This window comes from Pseudonaja textilis, chromosome Z (genome assembly GCF_049901715.1).
Source record: "Pseudonaja textilis isolate UNSWEBS1 chromosome Z, rPseTex1.2, whole genome shotgun sequence".
Lineage (NCBI taxonomy): Eukaryota > Metazoa > Chordata > Lepidosauria > Squamata > Elapidae > Pseudonaja > Pseudonaja textilis.
The window spans coordinates 44,090,036-44,107,964 of record NC_142008.1 but is presented as its reverse complement, the minus strand read 5'-3'; the positions used below and the strand labels follow the sequence as shown (position 1 = coordinate 44,107,964).

At 33.7% G+C, this 17,929-nt stretch overlaps 1 protein-coding gene across 3 annotated transcripts in view; it reads left to right on the top strand.

Moving 5' to 3' along the window:
* The window catches only part of ZNF385D (zinc finger protein 385D), a 218,807-nt gene that overhangs the window by 133,011 nt on the left and 67,867 nt on the right, over nucleotides 1-17,929 (top strand). For 2 of the 3 annotated variants that reach the window (XM_087917078.1, XM_026708235.2), the window contains exon 4: nucleotides 15,673-15,835. The exons of the other annotated variant lie outside the window; for it this stretch is intronic. In XM_087917078.1, coding sequence (XP_087773204.1) covers nucleotides 15,673-15,835 — 163 coding nt within the window. The remainder of the gene's footprint in view (nucleotides 1-15,672; nucleotides 15,836-17,929) is intronic. 3 annotated transcript variants of the gene reach the window in all.

Below are 17,929 nucleotides of genomic sequence, written 5' to 3'. Positions count from 1 at the left end.
TTTCCTATTTTTTGTGTAACAGGAGAACAATCTAAAAAAAGAGTTGCCCAAAGAATTAAGGATACAGATGCACAAACTGATATAACTATCCTTAGTAAGATAGGTAACTTGAAATGGTTGAGTAAATACAAATGTACTTTTCAAATAGATAGCTACTTGAAGTCACAACTCCCAGAACATCTTAGGGAGATATTCACAGGAGCGAGATTTGAATAGCTTGACACAATAGTTAGAAATGGGAGATTTCATGCAATACCATACAATGAGCATCTCTGCATTTGCGGAGTGGCAGAGATAGAGGGCCCGGCTCACATCCTATTTGACTATTGCCTGTATAAGAGGATGAGAGACAGGTATCTTGGTCTATATATGAGACGAATGACCCATTGGGATACTCATATCAAAATAACTTACCTTATGTCTGGCCAAAACTTGAAAATAACATTTAAAGTAGCATAGTATTTGAACAAAATGATTCGGTTAATATCTTCATATTTTATTTATTTATTGATTTGATTTGATTTGATTTGTCAATTGTTTACAAGATAATAAGTATAAGTGTATACATAGTTATGAATACATGAAATGGGTACATATAAGAAAAATAAAAGAAAAATAAAAGAAACAATAGGACAGGGACGGTAGGCATGTTGGTGCGCTTATGCACGCCCCAGAGACCTCTTAGGAAAGGGGGGTGAGGTCAATAGTAGACAGTCTAAGGTTAAAGTTTTTGGGGTTTGGGGAAGAAACTACAGAGTCAGGTAGAGTATTCCAGACATCGATCACTCTGTTGCTGAAGTCGTATTTCCTGCAATCAAGCTTTGAATGCGGTTAACCTTGAGTTTGTATCTGTTGTGTGCTCTTGTGTTGTTATGGTTGAAGCTGAAGTATTCATTGACAGGTAGGACTTTGCAATGTATGATTTTATATACCATGCTTAAATCAGACCGAAGGCAGGCGTAATTCAAGGTTTTCTAGTTCTAGAATTTCAAGTCTGGTGGCATAAGGTATTCTACAACGAGTAGAGGAGTGGAGAACTCTTCTTGTGAAATATTTCTGGACTTTCTCAATTGTGCTAATATCAGATACGTAATGTGGGTTCCAGACTGATGAGCTGTATTCGAATATTGGTCTAGCAAATGTTTTGTATGCTCTAGTTAGTAGTGTGATATTACCAGAGAAAAAGCTACGTAGGATTAGGTTAACAACTCTTAATGCCTTTTTGGCTATGTAGTTGCAGTGGGCTCTAGCACTTAGATCATTAGAGGTGAGTATTCCAAGGTCCTTGACAGAGCTTGGATCATCAACAAGATCTTGACTATTCAGCTTGTATTTTATTTTCTGATTTTTTTGCCAATATGTAAGACAGAGCATTTATTTGTTGAGATTTGAAGTTGCCATTTGTTTGACCATTCTGATACATAGTCGAGGTCTTTTTGAAGGGTAGCAGTATTGTCTGTGGTATTGAACAGCTTTACATCATCAGCGAAAAGAGCGCAGTTGCTCTTAATATGATCACAGAGGTCATTTATGTAGAGTATGAAGAGAGTTGGTCCTAGAACACTGCCTTGGGGGACACCACTATTGACAGGTACAGAATTTGATAGGACGCTCCCAATTTTGACCATTTGTTGTCTGTTTGACAGGAATGCTTCTATCCAGTTATGCAGTTGTCCAGAGATACCATAGGATTTTATTTTTAGTAGTAGTTTGTCATGTACCACTGAATCAAAGGCTTTACAGAAGTCTATGTAGATTGCATCTATTGTTTTGCCCTGATCAAGTTGTGTAGTCCATATGTTTTTGCAGTGTAAGAGTTGCAGATTACAGGATAGTTTTTTTCTGAAACCAAATTGTTTATTGGAGAGTAGGTTGTTTGTCTCTAAGTGGAGGATGATGGATTGGTTAATAATTGATTCCATGACTTTACAGGTGATGCAGCATAAGGAGATTGGTCTGTAATTTTCAACTAGGCTGGGGTCTCCTTTTTGAAGATGGGGATGACCGTGGCTTGTGACCATAGGTTAGGCAAGGAACTGGTCCTGAAAGATTTTCAAAGATTATGCTTAGAGGTTTGGCTATGGCAGTGGGTAGCTTTTTTAAGAAGTAGGCACATATTCCAGATCCGGTCCAATAGATAGAGATGGTTTTAGATTGCGAAGTGCTTTTTCAACATTGTCTTCTGTAAAATCGATATGTATTAGATCATTGTAGTTATCTGTGGTTCGCTAGGAAATACTGGGCATGATCCATTGCTGTTTACAAATACTGAGCCAAAAATGTGTTAAAGATGTCGGCTTTAATGGTGTCGTCAATGGTTGCAGTCTTTACCATTAGGTCCTATCAGGGTGGGATGGACCTTGAATCTTTTAGTTTGTTGTTTACAAAATTGTAAAAAGCACTGGTGGAATTGGTACTTAGAAGGTTTTCCTCTTGTTTAATGTGATAATTGGTGCATATGTGGGATTGATTGGGGTAGATTGCAAGGGCGACTCCAAAATATAATGTTACTATATTTTATCTATATCTTTAATTATTGTACATTATTACGATTTTATTTTGGATCGTATTTTATTACTATTTCATCTTAAATCGTATTTTGTTTAGATTCCATTTTAAATTGTATTTTATCTAGTTCCATTTTAAATAGTATTTTATCAAATTTCATTTTGAATTGCTTCTATTAAATTTTAGTAACAAATTGTTGCTGGAACTTTGTACTTTGATATGGCCCAAGGGCTAATCAATAAAGACTTACTTGTCACTTTACCAAGCTATTATCTGAGCAAATGATTTCCATTGCATATTTCCCCAACTTCATATAGTCAAAATAATGATCAATGTCATAATATATAATAATGATGATGATTAATTAGTGATTTTTAACACATAAACTGGCCAAAGCATTTAGCCATTTTTCATTAAATGAGGAGGACTTAACATGGAAGATTTACATTGTTTTTCTTTTTCCCAAATTATTCAGAAAATTGAAGACATAATGTTACTTGTGACCTATGAATAAAATAGTTATAAACATAGGTTTTCTACCTATGCAGGCATTTCTGTATTATGAAGTGCATCTTCCAATCAGTTGTATTAGCTTTTCTTTAGCATATGTTGGCTTCTTTTTAATTTTTTTTTAAATTGTAAATCATGCAGAATCAGTATGAAGTTGCATAGCCTTGAAATGTAAATATTAAATCAAACATGTGGGTGTATATACTTGTGTATGTGTGCATGTATGTGTAACTATGTAAAATATTGTATATAAGAGTCCCTTAAATACTGTTTATGATTTTCATGTTATTGAAGTCTTTTTAAAAAATACTATAGTTCTTCTTTCTTTTTTCTTTTTATTACTGTTTTCTTTTTATTTTTTTCAAACTTATGCTGTTCTATTAAACAAATAAGATACAATAAATAAACAACTACCCTACAGACTAGGGCCTTCCCAACTTCATTCAAGTGGAGCAATGTTCATCATAATAGCTAATCTGCTGTATGGTCTGTCTAGAAGAACTAGATAAAGAGTAAATTAAAAAATTGTATCCTTTCGGTATTATATGTTCAGAAGAGTGATTGATGGTTGGTTTTTTGGCAACCATTTTTGGATGGAATGAGAAAGGACATCAAGGACTCCATCAATAGATGCTCAGGAACAACTCCACAGTTAACTGATTAAGGAGAGAAAAATTGCCCAGCCTTGATGGTGAGGCTCAGAAATTGTAGGCTATGGAAGAACATAATTTCTGTTGATGATCCCAACTCAAGGATGAAGTAAAATGAAGTAAAAAAACATGCCTATAGGAAAGAGCATACAGTAATGAGAACGATTTATCTGGGATATATTTTCCTCATTAAACACCAGTTAGAATTATCTGTTAGATAATTATCTGTTGAGCAATGATTACACAGAGAATTGTTTACAGACTCTACATAGTATATATCTGATGTTTAAGATACCATGAATCATTTATTACCAAAAATGTCCTGCCCCATGATAAAAGATGTGTTGATCTTTTGGATGATATTTCATCTTGATTTTTGATTGTTCTTCATTGGTCTCCTCAGACTAAAGTGCATACTGTACTTTATACAGAGGTGACCAATGAAAAACAATCAAGTAATTTTAATTTGGATTTATCATTCTTAAATATCCATACTTAATAGTTCAGGGGGGAAAATAGAATATTAACTTGATGGCCTTTCTTATGAATCCTACATGATTTTAAATTCTATTTTTATATGCTTAGTGCCATTGTTTTTCTAATTTGGAGACTTAGATAATAGCTCTTAAATTGAAACTTCAGCAAAGCTGTTGTTTTGATTTTATAGACAAAAGGAATGGTTTCCTTGGCAACAGATACTAGGGTAAAATACTTCAGTTGGTAACACTATTCTTACTCACTCAAGCTTCCTTTAGATATTCTGCAGGCAAAGAATAAATAGATAACACCCAATCAGTAGGAAATATTCAGTTAATCCAAGAGAAGAAGCTAAGGACAGGTAAGTCTGTTCACTTAATGGTCCAATCAGAGCTGTTGACAAGATTTCCACTGTTTTGTGAATTTGGAATTCCATGGTTTCACACTTGACTGTTGCTCAATTTTAGCCAAAATAGAAAGGATAAACTGTATTTCTTTTTTCCTTTACCTCTAGGAAATTGGTTTTTTATTATTCTTGAAAAGAAATTCCTGCATTAGCATTATTTGAAACTCTCTCTCTATATATATATGTATGTATGTATGTATGTATGTATGTATGTATATATATATATATGTATGTGTGTGTGTGTGTGTGTGTGTGTGTGTGTGTGTGTGTATATAGCGTTTAAACCCTAAGTAGTGAAACATAATGAAATGATAAAATATTAACTTTAAAACATTTATAATAACATTTATAATAAGATAAATATTGCTTGTAAAAACTTTTTTACTTCAGTACTGTCTTCCTAGTATTCTGCACATTAATACTGTAAATATGCATAAAGCATACCATTCTCTTTATGTAAATTTTTGTACGCACGTTCTTATTTGCCGGTCACATCAATGTCCTTCTTTATGATTTGTGCAAAGAAAAACTATGTGGTCTGTAAGAGTTGAAAATGACTTGATGGAACAATGAATCAATCAAAACGTTTTTAAAAACTTATCTAGCAATAATTTAGTTGATCTTTCCCTGTCCTTTCCCCTGTTTTTAGAGTATATTTAGGATTGAAGAAATGTATCTCTTAATTTACTCTTTAATAAAAAAGATATATCACTTTGGATGGACTTCCTGATGTCGTTTGTTTGTTTGTTTGTTTAATTTGTATGCTGCCTATCTCTACCAAATGATGTTGCTCCAACTGATTTTTAATATCCTTGGTTTTGAGTTAGTTTTATGTTTTATCTTTTTGTTTCAAACCATCAGTAAGAATGAGCATATCTTTGAAGAGACATTTTGCTGTATCAACAGTACAAGTAAAAAATAGTTCTGAACCATGTATTTGACTTGTTGATCCATCCCTTTTCTAATTAGCTAAGTGGCTGCTGCATTTTGCTTTGCTTGAAAAATGTAGATTTTGCACATGCAAGATATATGTGCAGGAACCATTACTATTAGAATAAAGAAAAGTATTAAGACAATAGGTTTCCACCTTCACTCTTTAAAGCAGAATTTGTGCATTATGTATAGCAGTTACAGAATATTAAAAGGATAATATATGAATTTTGTTTGGAAGATGTGTGATAATAAATATGTTCCATGTTGAGGCCACATACCAGAAAGGTGCCTAAATGATATAACTCAAAGTCTTCTTAAATAGACATTTAAATCAGCTCCCATGTCTACTGCAATAATTAATAATATGTCATTAACATTGCAGCCTACATTAATTTTTTTCAAGACATGAAAAAATAATTGCATAATTTATTTTACAAGATGAATGTAATTGATTTAACTTATACCTTTGATATCCTATATTTAAATTTACTATTTAAATATGATTTTAAGATTTGATGGTTATGTTGTTATGTTACGTTACATTACGTTTGTTTTGTTATGTTTTATGATAATATATGATATTATACTTGATTTATTCATCTTAATGATAGAGTTTTTGTAAGATAAATATAAGTGATTCAGTCTTTGACTTCATGTGTTTATGACTCAGGACTGCTGATGAATGATTTGATAACTAGCAATTGACAATGACTTGGTGACTGGTGAAATGCTATTACAAGTTGTTCAAATTTATTAGCTTTCTTTGTTTTTCTGGTGAGAGTTAGGAGATTCTCACAGCGAATTTGCCACCAGGTGGATTAGTTAGAAAAGTATATAGGTGCATCCCACACATATACACTCAGTGACAATATGTGTATCTATCAGGACAGTATATTTCCATGAAATATGAATTCTTCTAAATAAATCCTTTTCATTTTTCAAATTGCTAGCATGGATTGGAAAAGAGAGTAGAAAAAAGCTCTTTCATATACAATAAGATGGAAACGTATTTCAAGTTAAACATGATACATAGTTTTTGTACCACTTCACACATTTTAATTTTTATTCTTCAGACAACACTGTAAGATAAATTTATTTGTGTGATAGTTAACAGCTTTCTGTAATCAAGGAGTTTTACTGCTGAATGAAGATGTAAATTCAAATCTCTCTTGAACAACCATTTCATCTTATAAAGCCATATCAATTACAGCTTTAACAGATGAAATAAATTTTCTGTTTACAAAAATAAAGACTATATTTTTTAAAAATATATAAAACCTACTGAAATCAGTGAGAAAGATTGCATTCATTTCAATGAGGTTGTTCTAATTACTAAGATGTGTGTGTGTGTGTGTGTGTGTGTGTGTGTGTGTGTGTGTGTGTAATCATATATTTATTTGTCTGTGACTATGGTAGAGAAATGTTTAAATATTATTGTAAGTGTACTTAAATACAAAGCATTAGAATAAAAAAAAAAACAAAGTTGGAAGGGGCCCTGGAGGTCTTCTAGTCTAAACCCCCTGCTTAGCAGGAGACTCTACACCACTTCAGACAAATGGTTATCCAACATCTTTTAAAAACTTCCAGTGTTGGAGCATTCACAACTTCTGGAGGCAAGTTGTTCCATTGATTAATTGTTCTAACTGTCAGGAAATTTCTCTTTGCTTCTCTCCTTGATTAGTTTCCACTCATTGCTTCTTGTCCTACCCTCAGGTGTTTTGGATAATAGCTTGACTCCTTCTTATTTGTGGCAGCCCCTGCAGATATTGGAACGCTGCTATCATGTCTCCCCTTCTTTTCATTAAACTAGACATAACCAGTTCCTGTAACCGTTCTTATGTTTTAGCCTTCAGTCCCCTAATCAACTTCGTTGCTCTTCTCTGCACTCTTCCTAGAGTCTCAACATCTTTTTTACATTGTGGCAACCAAAACTGAATGCAGTATTCCCAATGTGGCCTTATCAAGGTGTTATAAAGTGGTATTAACACTTCACGTGATCTTGATTCTATCCCTCTGTTTATGCAGCCTAGAACTGTATTGGCTTTTTTGGCAGCTACTGCACACTGCTGGCTCATATTTAAATGGTTGTCCACTAGGACTCTGAGATCCCTCTCACAGTTACTATTATTGAGCAAGGTATCACATATACTACACCTATGCACTTGATTTTTCTTGCCTAAATGAATAACCTTACTTCACCATTAAATTTCATTTTGTCAGATAATGTTCAATGTTCAAGTCTGTCAAGATCATTATGTATCTTAAGCCTATCTTCTGAAGTGTTGGCTATTCCTGCCAGCTTGGTGTCATCTGCAAATTTGATATGTTCCCCATCTATCCCCTTGTCCAAGTCATTGTATATTTCCCTCCATGTAGATGCAGTTTCATTGAAAACTACACATTGAGTGCAGTTGTCACACAGTTACATATCCATCTAGTGGTGATGCTGTCTAACCCACATTTTTCTACTTTATCTAGTAGTAGGCTATGGTCTACTTTATCAAACGCCTTATTGAAGTCCAAGTAAATTATATTGACAGCATTCCTCTGGTCAACTAATTTTGTCACTTTGTCAAAGACTGCAATAAGATTAGTCTGGTATGATCTGTTTTTAACAAACCCATGTTGGCTTTTGGTTATTTCTTTGTTTGCTTCTAGGTGTTTGCTGATTCGTTGTTTGCTTATCTTTTCTAGAATCTTCCCTGGTATTAAGGTCAGGCTTATAGGTCTGTAGTTTCCTGGATCTATTTTTTTTCTTTTTTTAAGATGTACATCAGCTCTTTTCCAGTCCTTTAGCAGTTCCCCAGTGCTCCAGGATCTTTGAAAGATATAGTTCAGAGGTTCTGAGATTTCGTCTGCCAGTTCCTTCAGAACCCTGGGGTATAATCCATTCAGTCCTGGTGATTTGAACTCGTCTAGGGTAGACAAGTGTTCACTTACCTTTTTCTTCTCTATTTTAACTTGTGTTCCGAATCTAGTTTGGGGTTCTGTTTTTAATAGGTTGGACTGTTTTTTCCCTTTGTGTAAAGACCGATGCAAAAAATGAATTAAGTAGTTCTGCTTTCTTCCTGTTGCTTGTCACCTTCTTGCCACTCTCTCCCAGCAATGGACCAATTGTTTTCTTGACTTTTTTCTTCTTTTTAACATGTTGGAAGAAGCTTTTTTTGGTTATTTTTTACTTTTTTTGCAAGCCTTTGTTCATTGTCAGCCTTAACTTTCCTCACTTCATCTTTATAGGCTCGGGCTATTTCCTGATATTCTGCCTTAGTTATTTGCCCCTCTTTCCACTTTTTATAATTGTCCTTTGTGTCTTTCAATTTGTCAGAGAGTTCTTTATGCAGTCATGCTGGTTTCTTTTGAGAGCTATTATTTTTCTTCTTCATTAATATTGTGCTAGACTGGGCTTTTCAAAATTTCCCAAACTTGAGTTGTTTTCCCCTTGAGGATTCTCATCCATGTCATCCCAAGCTCTCTCTAAATTTATTGAAATTAGCTCTCTTTATTATTATCATTAAAGATGCATTGTCATAGAGTTACTAAAGCAGGTGATTGTATGATGAATGCTTTCGGCTCCTGATCAGCAGAAAGAATCAAGAATGAGAGGTGTAACATATTATCTTTTCTATTCATATGAAAGGTGCTAAAATATCCAGTGAATTTTGAATTTTGCAATTCTGACACTGGCAATATTACACATCTTCATAAAATCTAAATATTATTGAAAAGAAAGAAAATCTGGCTTAGACTGCAGAATATTTTTTTTAAAATAAATTTTATTAATTTTTAAAAACAATACACAGACAAACAAAACGTAGAATATAAAAACATAAGACATCTTTTCTAAAAAAACAAATAAAGCATATTTAAAGACAGCATAATTCCAAATTATCATGTTTCCATACAAACACAATTTAATATGCATATTTATCTTATATATTCACTTCGTATCTTTTCCCAACTTCTCTCTATTTCTCCCTTTCCTTCTCTTCAATTATATTTCTTTTGCCTTGATTTCTATATATTCATTGTATCCATCTGTCTTATTTACAATTTCATTATTCTCTTCCAACATTTTTCTAGAATTTTATTAATTCAAACATAAACAAACAAAACACAAAACATAAATACATAAAACTTCTTTTTGGAAAGCAGCTTAACCCCGCGTTACATCTTTTTATACAGACATAAATCAAATTCATGCTCACCTAATATACTATTTCATATCTTATTTAACATTTTATATTTTCTATATATTTTCACTCTTCTATTCACTCTCTTAATTCTGTTTTATTTATTTCATCTCAATTTAGATAATTATACTTGCATCTTTTGTCCGTTCTCTTTCAATTATCTATTTATCTTTCCTTTCTAATACAATATTTCTCTTGTGATCACTGGTTGAAGTATGACAACTTTTTATCTTTCCCCTAAATTTAACACTTAAAATAATACAAAATTTCCATACTGATTCTGCTTAGTACATTCTAAGTACTACATTTTAAAATAATGAAACAAAAGAAGAAAAATAATCTTATAATATAGTAAAAACAATGTTCCACAAGGAATCAAACTCTATTGTTAAATCTTAGACATTTTTATACATTCCCTTTAATGTATTGTTAACTCATATAATATTCAGTTTTCTAACTCAATTTCAAATACTAATATCTACAACACAGTCTTATGTACTTTTGCAGAATCTTTTTTTTAAATTATATTTTACCCTTTGTCTCTGAAAAAAACTGTTTTTTAACATCTTGTTTTAAACCTTTATGACTTCTGCTCCCCTTTTCCCTTCCTTTCTTGTCAATTCTAGCCTTTTTGCCCCCCATCTTTCAATCTCCACTCTCTTAATCTCCCCTCTCTGTTGTATTTCTCTTTTCTGTTGCTTTCTGATATTGTATCGATTTTTCACCTTATTTTTCCCTTTCTTGGTTGCTTTTTTAAGATCTGAGTTCTCCATTTTCTTCTCCCCCTTTGTCTTCTCTTCCTAGGGTAAAATTCAATTACACAGTTCCAAAATAATTTTTTGGAAGTCTTATTGTCATTTATTTCTGATCTTATAAATTCCAAGCAGTCTCTTCCAGTACAATATTAAAATAAGTTCTTTACCTCTTCCTTCCCACTTATAGCAAAAAGATTTTAATTTTTAATTCCAATATTCAAAAATCTTTTATCCCCTTGGCTTTAATTTTCAAAGTTTAGTTACCTTCTGTGCCCAAGCAGGTTTTTCAGATTTCCATCTGCTATTTCCTTGGGGAAGGAGAGTGAGAGAAAATAACTTTCCCTTTCAACTTTCTTCCACTGCTTTTACAGTCTTCTTGGGAAACAATGTATCGTTCAAAAGATTAAATTTCCAGGGTATTTAGAGGTTCCTAATTGTCCCGGTTCAGCCAAGAACTTTCACTTTCTCCAACTTCCTCCTGCACAATCTTGTCTGGCTGCAGGCTTCTTTGTGGCGGCCATTGCTGACCGCCGCTCCACCGCCTTGGGAAAAGGGGGTTTAGCCGGCTGGGGAGCGGGTTTGCGATACACCCGGACCCCTGCCTGGATCCCCCCTGTCTTCAGTTACCTCTATATGGTAACCATATCCTCCAAATCCAGCTGGATCGGAGGCACTTCAGCAGCGAGCGCAGTGGGAACTGCACACGATCGCGGATTCCTGCCACTGCCGAAGCCTGCACCGACTGCAGAATATTGATTGTTGTTGTTTGGCTGGCAATGGGAAGACCCTAAATCTAACACTGAAACATTGAGGAATAGGCTAATATTCAGTGAATGATAGATATTTTATTTTTGCAGCAAATAAAATAATCATGACACAAATTCTTTTTTATTTATGTCAAATAAATGCTAGCATTGCTAAGCTTATTATATGTTTAAGATCTTATTGGAATATTATACCATTTTCATTGCACTTTTTATTTTCTACCATTTTCTTCAGGCATGTCATAGTATATGTGTTTCCTAGATGAAAAATATAATCAGTTGTTTGGCCTCCTTAATGGTTGTGAATCATCTTTCCATTTGGGTTTAGACTCTGGCTACAATTTTTTCTGCATGACATTCCAACATAATTTGTGTTTTCAATATGTCTATTTTTAGCCCTTATGCTTCAAGGGCTAAATTCCATTATGAAGCCTTTAATAAAAACTCAGAGACAAAAAGATTAGCTGAGCATATATACTATAACTATTTTGCATATATGCCAACAACACCAACAAGTTTAGGTATATTTTTAAACTCTTGATCTATTCTTCATGGAAAGAACAATAATAGATTTTTGTCAGTTTCCACTTGCATTCTAGAGTTTCAAGGAAATGATAAGTAGCTTAATTTTTAATTAATTAAACTGATTAAGATGACCAGTCTCTCTTTCTCACATTAAATTATCAATATTACTTGCCTTAAAATATTTTTGTTTATCTTTTATCAAAAATGAAGAATTTGCATGCTGAAATGTTAGAACAAAGAATGTTAATTTCTTTGTGAATAGCAAGAATAAATATCGTTCCAATAACGCTAAAAACTGTTTGTAATCTACCAGTTCACCAGAGATTATTATACATGAGAGGAATGAAATTCTAATTTAGTTCATTGTAATTTACTGATATACATTAACTTAAAACATCCTAAAATTCATTGGTCACAACCCTCCTAGATTTCCAGAAACCTTAAAGAGTATGTACTTCCCACAAACATTGGAGTGGAGTGATGTTGGATCATAAGAAAGTTAACTTTTAAGGTGCTGGGAAATGTAATTTGGGGGGCACCAGGGGTTTTTCTGATTATATTTTTCCCATTGTTATTGTTTTTTGAAACTTGGCCAGAGTTGTGCTGCTTAGGAAGAGCAGCTATAGAAATCTTTTAAATAATTACTTTACTTGATTGCTTCTCTCAATAAAAGGTAGTGGATATAGTGTCTGTAGTGGTTGAAAGCTTGAAATTAGCAAAGACAAACCATTTTTTACATAGATTCTGAGTCAATAAATATCAAAATGTCCCCGTGAATTTTTTTAATATATTGGTAAAGCACAAAAACACACATGACAATGATGACATAAATGTGCAAGAGATTCTGTCATTTTATTTATGCCATCCTACCTTAACACTGGTTTTTCAATTTAATCGTAATTAACATTTATATGTTTACATTTGGTTTATAGTATGTCTCATAATGTTTTGTGTTGTATGAAAATTGTAAAGTTGCATGACTGTGCTATGTTTGAGTTGTTTCTATTGATTATCTTCACTGTCCAGTGTTCTTTCAATATGGGTACCTAAACAATACCAAAACTAATTTAGAGAAAGGGAAATTTATATGACTACCGTACCTATCGATATAATTGAATATTTTTCTATTATAGACAGCACAAATTTTGCAGCCATGTAAACCCAGACATAGTGAGTTTTCTATCTATTAGCAAAATTAAATATTATGGTAAAATGTTGTTTTGGTACACATGCACAGATGTACAGAGTATATTTCAATTTGGAACTGCAGATTCGTTTCTTTAACCTACTTGTATCTCAGGTATTAGTAAACATCAATTATGTAGATGGAAAAGCTCAGTGATTATAGTATAACTCCGATCCCATGTTAGTGTTAATATAAAAGGGGTGACAAGCTGGAGCTTTTTAAAAATGTGCAAATGTAGTGGAGGCTATTTATTAGGGCTCTGAAAAGCATTTATACAAGATGCTTTGCAAAGCATGTTGACATGAATGAAGTATCATCTCTGATTCATTAATATACCTGAGTTTTGCAAGATTTGCTTGCTTGATTTGAAGGGTGCTTTCCAAATTTCTCAATCTTTATGTACGCAATATTTCTTCTAGGATCAGCAGCAAAGTGGTGTGATTAGGCATGCACGTGCATAAACCTAAGCAGGGCATTCTTCAGATGAACTTTGCATGCTTTCAAATAATGTGGCTGCTTTAACATTTCAAGTAGCACATCATTCACCCCGCTACATTTTCAGAAGTGCCTTTCTTTAATGCTTTGTAGCCCCTCTGCCTATAAATCTTAGTATTAACTACTCTCTTATTATTTTATAGGTTGTGGCTATTATATCAGCTTTCCCCATGTTGGTACTACTCAAATGTGTTACAACTACTGTTCTCAAAATTCTTAATCAAGCTACCCAAAAGATAGAAAATCCTGGAAGTTGTAGTTCTAACTAATTTTGAAACTACCAAGTGGCAGATAATGTATTAGAACACTGAGTTCAATGCATCATTAAGAAGACATATTTCCTTTGAAAATACTTTCTAAGAATTTTCTAAGCTGGAATAATTCATAATAATTCCTTGGTATCTATTTGATATGTCCATTCCACTTCTGCAGTTAATACTGATATAGACTGATGTAGCATCAAGGCCTTAGCACATTATTAGTACCAAAAAATTGGGAACCAGCTGTGCATTAAACAGTCTTTAAAGTCTGCACTAAATTGATGGAATAAGAAGCTCAGTTTTCTCATTCTGCACATTGGAGTGAAGGAAGAAATTATGTTAAGCCTTTAAGCATCCATAGGATAGGGGATGGGGAGGAGGCAAATAAAAAAGGATAATAACATCATGATAGAAAACATGAAATTTACATCAATTATAAATAGGAATGTATCGTGACATCATCACACACATATCATCATTTTGACATAATTCTAATTTTCTATGGATGTGTATAATAAAAAAAAGGTTGAATAAAAAATTACATGCTAGAAAAGAAAGGGCTTTGTCCATTCCTGGAAGGCATTTTATCCAATAGAAGGCTTCTGTGGGCAATATTTGCTGATTCCCTCTTCTCTGCAGCCAGTTGTATCTTTTGATCTCCTTTATTCTGGATAACATGATTAAGTTATGAAGTAGCTTCCAGATGAAACAAATGACTTCTGGGGAATTGTGGATTATACAAAGGCCATTTTCCACTTTCATTGTTGAGAGTATCCTCTATTGGTCTAAAGCAAAGCCTGGATCCAGTTCAATGACTGCAAATGTTGACTGATTGAATTAAAATCCCAGCTGAGGTTCTGTTAAAATGATAATAGTAAAATGAAGTCAATACAGATGGCTGCTTTATATGATAAATGACATGGGAATAGTCTTACAGAGGGTCCTTATTTAGCAATTGGAACTGGAAGTTCTGTTGTTAAGCAGTGGGGTCTTAAACTGAAAACCATTTGACCATCTCACTTAACAATGGCAGCTACAGCAGTCCCAGTTGCCATTGTTAAATAAGGATTATGAAGGTCTTTAAGGACCTCTTGTCACCTCATGACTCCAGATTTTCTACTGGCTTCCCCATTGCTTTATTTGTGGGAATCTAGAAGGAAAGATCACAAATTGTAATCACATGGCTACTGTAACAGCTATAAATATGAGGCCTAATCATAACTACCATTTCTTCAGCCATATCATAAATTCAAACAGTTGCTGAATGAGAGGTTATTAAATGAGGATCACCTGTACATTGACTTTTCTTATAAAGAAGAAGCATAGATTTATTTTGTTCTTTTCTTTTTTAAAATATTTTTAAATCTTCAGAAAGAAAATATATGATCACCCTATTTTTAATTACTGTCCTTTGAAATGGCCATCTGTGTTCACTTTATTTTATCATTAACACAAAAGTTCAACAAATTAGCCCAAGTAGTACTTTAAATTCATCAGAAGTTTTCAACATAGAGAATTGGTCAGATCCATTGCAATGGAAAGGAAAAACAATAGGCTTTAATTTTGGACATTATAAAAAACCCCTTGATTAAATGCTGGTTGTCTTTTCCATAAAAAGAGATATCTGCAATCCCCTTTTCTTGCTTAGTGTCCATGAAAAAACATTTCTGTGGCTGCAGTTGAAATTAAATTTTCGGTTAATGTTTATGTAAAACTAGTTTCAAAGAAAAATGAATTGCATTTTTCCTCAGAGAGGAAAAATTTCCAGCTATCAATTTTTTTAAGTGAATGTAGTTTTTGACTTAAGAAAGCAAGATAGTATACCTGAAATCTATAATATTCCTGTATCACTATTTCCAAAGGATCATTTTAGGAAGAAACTTCAGTTTGGTCATTATCTTGGTATGGAAAATGGTACCCATTATTGAAAGGTGGTCTGTATTTGTACTAATACAGAGAATGCCATTTTAGAAATGAGCCTGATTGCATGGTTCATTTTGTTCTCCTTTGTAGAGCCAGGCTGCGGCCCACTACAAAGGCACTAAACATGCCAAGAAGCTCAAAGCACTGGAAGCCATGAAAAATAAGCAGAAATGTGTAACTACAAAGGACAGCGCAAAGACTATCTTCACTTCCATCACTACCAATACCATCAATACCAACTCTGACAAAACAGGTTAAGCAATAATTTCTGTTGTGATTTATTTCTTTTCCCCTTGTTGACTGCCCTGTCCATTGGGTTATGTAATTGCCATGCTGATTCATGCTTGAGCCATCATTCTGTATAATATTGATTTCTTTCTTCTTCTTACAAGGGGAAGGTAATTGTGGCAACGTGTGTAACTGATTTCTCTTTTGCACAGAGATGTTTGTCATCATGTCAGGCATGAACGCATATATTTTTAAGATGAGTAATATCTATTGCCAGCAAACAATTAAGCATAAATTGCTCAGAGCCTTGTAGTCTAGGCCAGAACTGCTCCCCCTTTGCAGCTTTCTGTGACTCTTTTTTTAAAGCATTTTGTCAACACTTTATTGTCACATATTATTATTTCAAAAGGTATTGCATGATTTCAAATTGGATAATTTCCATGTAACCTTTATCCACTTTATAAACAGGTAAGTGTGACCAAAATGGATTATTCTTATATTTCAGTTTCACAGACTGAAAAACAGTATCTAAGTTTAAAATTATTGATCAAGTTTCTCTTTATTTCTTCTAGAAATAGAAACATTGCAAGTAGCTGCTAAATTGATGGGATTTGAGTCTCTTTGTATTTAAAATCTGAACCACTATTGGGAAACTTTATAAACAGACAAATAAGTATTTTATAGAAAAGAAGTGATTTTGTCCTTTTCTTCTCTAGTATTCAATGTACTCACCTATACCTCTGGGTGAGATGGGCAGCATACAAGTTTAATAAATAAAGATAAATAATGTACATAAAAAGGTCAAGACGCATTTGCATCTGAATGATATAAAACAAGTAAATGGTTTATTTTTTATAGTGTGGTCACTTGATAGAAAGGGTTCTTTGAACTGTTGCTAACTACATTTTGTCAGCCCTCAGTGTGGAAGTTCTGCCTTTGCTTATGGCCAGCTGCTCTTTTAATTAGTGTTCATTATTAAGGAAACAGGAATTTTACACTGAACTAAATTGGTTCTTGCCAGAGGGATAACCCATAAGACATACTGATTTGGCTTTCCCTTAATAAAATAAATTGAATTGAGACAGTTTTTCTTCTTTTTAATTAATGCATATAAAATGGATGCTTTACACTGATTAGCCTACAGACAGTAGGGCAGAGTAGTAGAGTTGGGGAGATGCTTAATGTATCTGTAACAATGACTACATTTGAATCTTGATTGTTGTGGTTTTATAAAAAATGTCCCTCAATTGATTAATTTTCATTCAAAGTAGACTTATCCTTTGTAAATCATACAGTTACAATTGGAGGTACTGTGGCAGTTGGATAAAGTAGTAGTAGTAGTACTGTGTTTGTCACAAAATAAGGCTGGGCCTTTTTCTTTTTCTTTTGACCCCTGAAAAAACGGCTAGGCCAACATTAACATTCTTCTAGACTACTATATAAAGAAGAATTGAGATCTGAATTGGAGGAATTGTGGAAATTTGTCGACTTGCTCCATTGTTAGCTGGAATCTGGTTTCTAATCTGACTCATGATCTTTTTTCTCTATTCTTCTGAATTTTCTTTTCATTTTTTCATATATATTCTAGAGCAGTGGTCGCCCATCAGTGGGCCAGGGACCACTGGTGGTCTGCGAGAAAATTTTGGTGGTCCTCAGAGAAATGTCACCCCTAAAGCAATTAATCCAGGCTGTGCGGGAATATAAGGCTGTGCTGCCCACATGGCCCACAGGAACACAAGGCTTGCGTCTCTTGCATTGTGAACAACATGAGGTAGCGAGGAGAGGGGGGAAAGGGCAAAGGGGGGAATTTGCCCCACTTGCCCTACATGTCTCGCCTGGCCACTGAGCTGTTTCTTTCCACTTCTTTCTTCTTCTGCTTTTAGCTGCACACAAGGAAAGCAGCAAAAGTCTTTCTTTCTCTCCCCCAAACTCTGCCAGAAATGAGTCTTTGGGACCCTGCAAGGCATCCTTCTCAAAGAGGCTGCGTTTTTTTGAGATTTAATATTGTGAGTTTGGTGGTCTCTGAGATCTAAAAGTTTGGTGATCCCTGTTCTAGAGATCTCTTTATCAATAGGAATTTAGGAAGCATGTAGCTAATGTAGATATTTGTATCATAAAC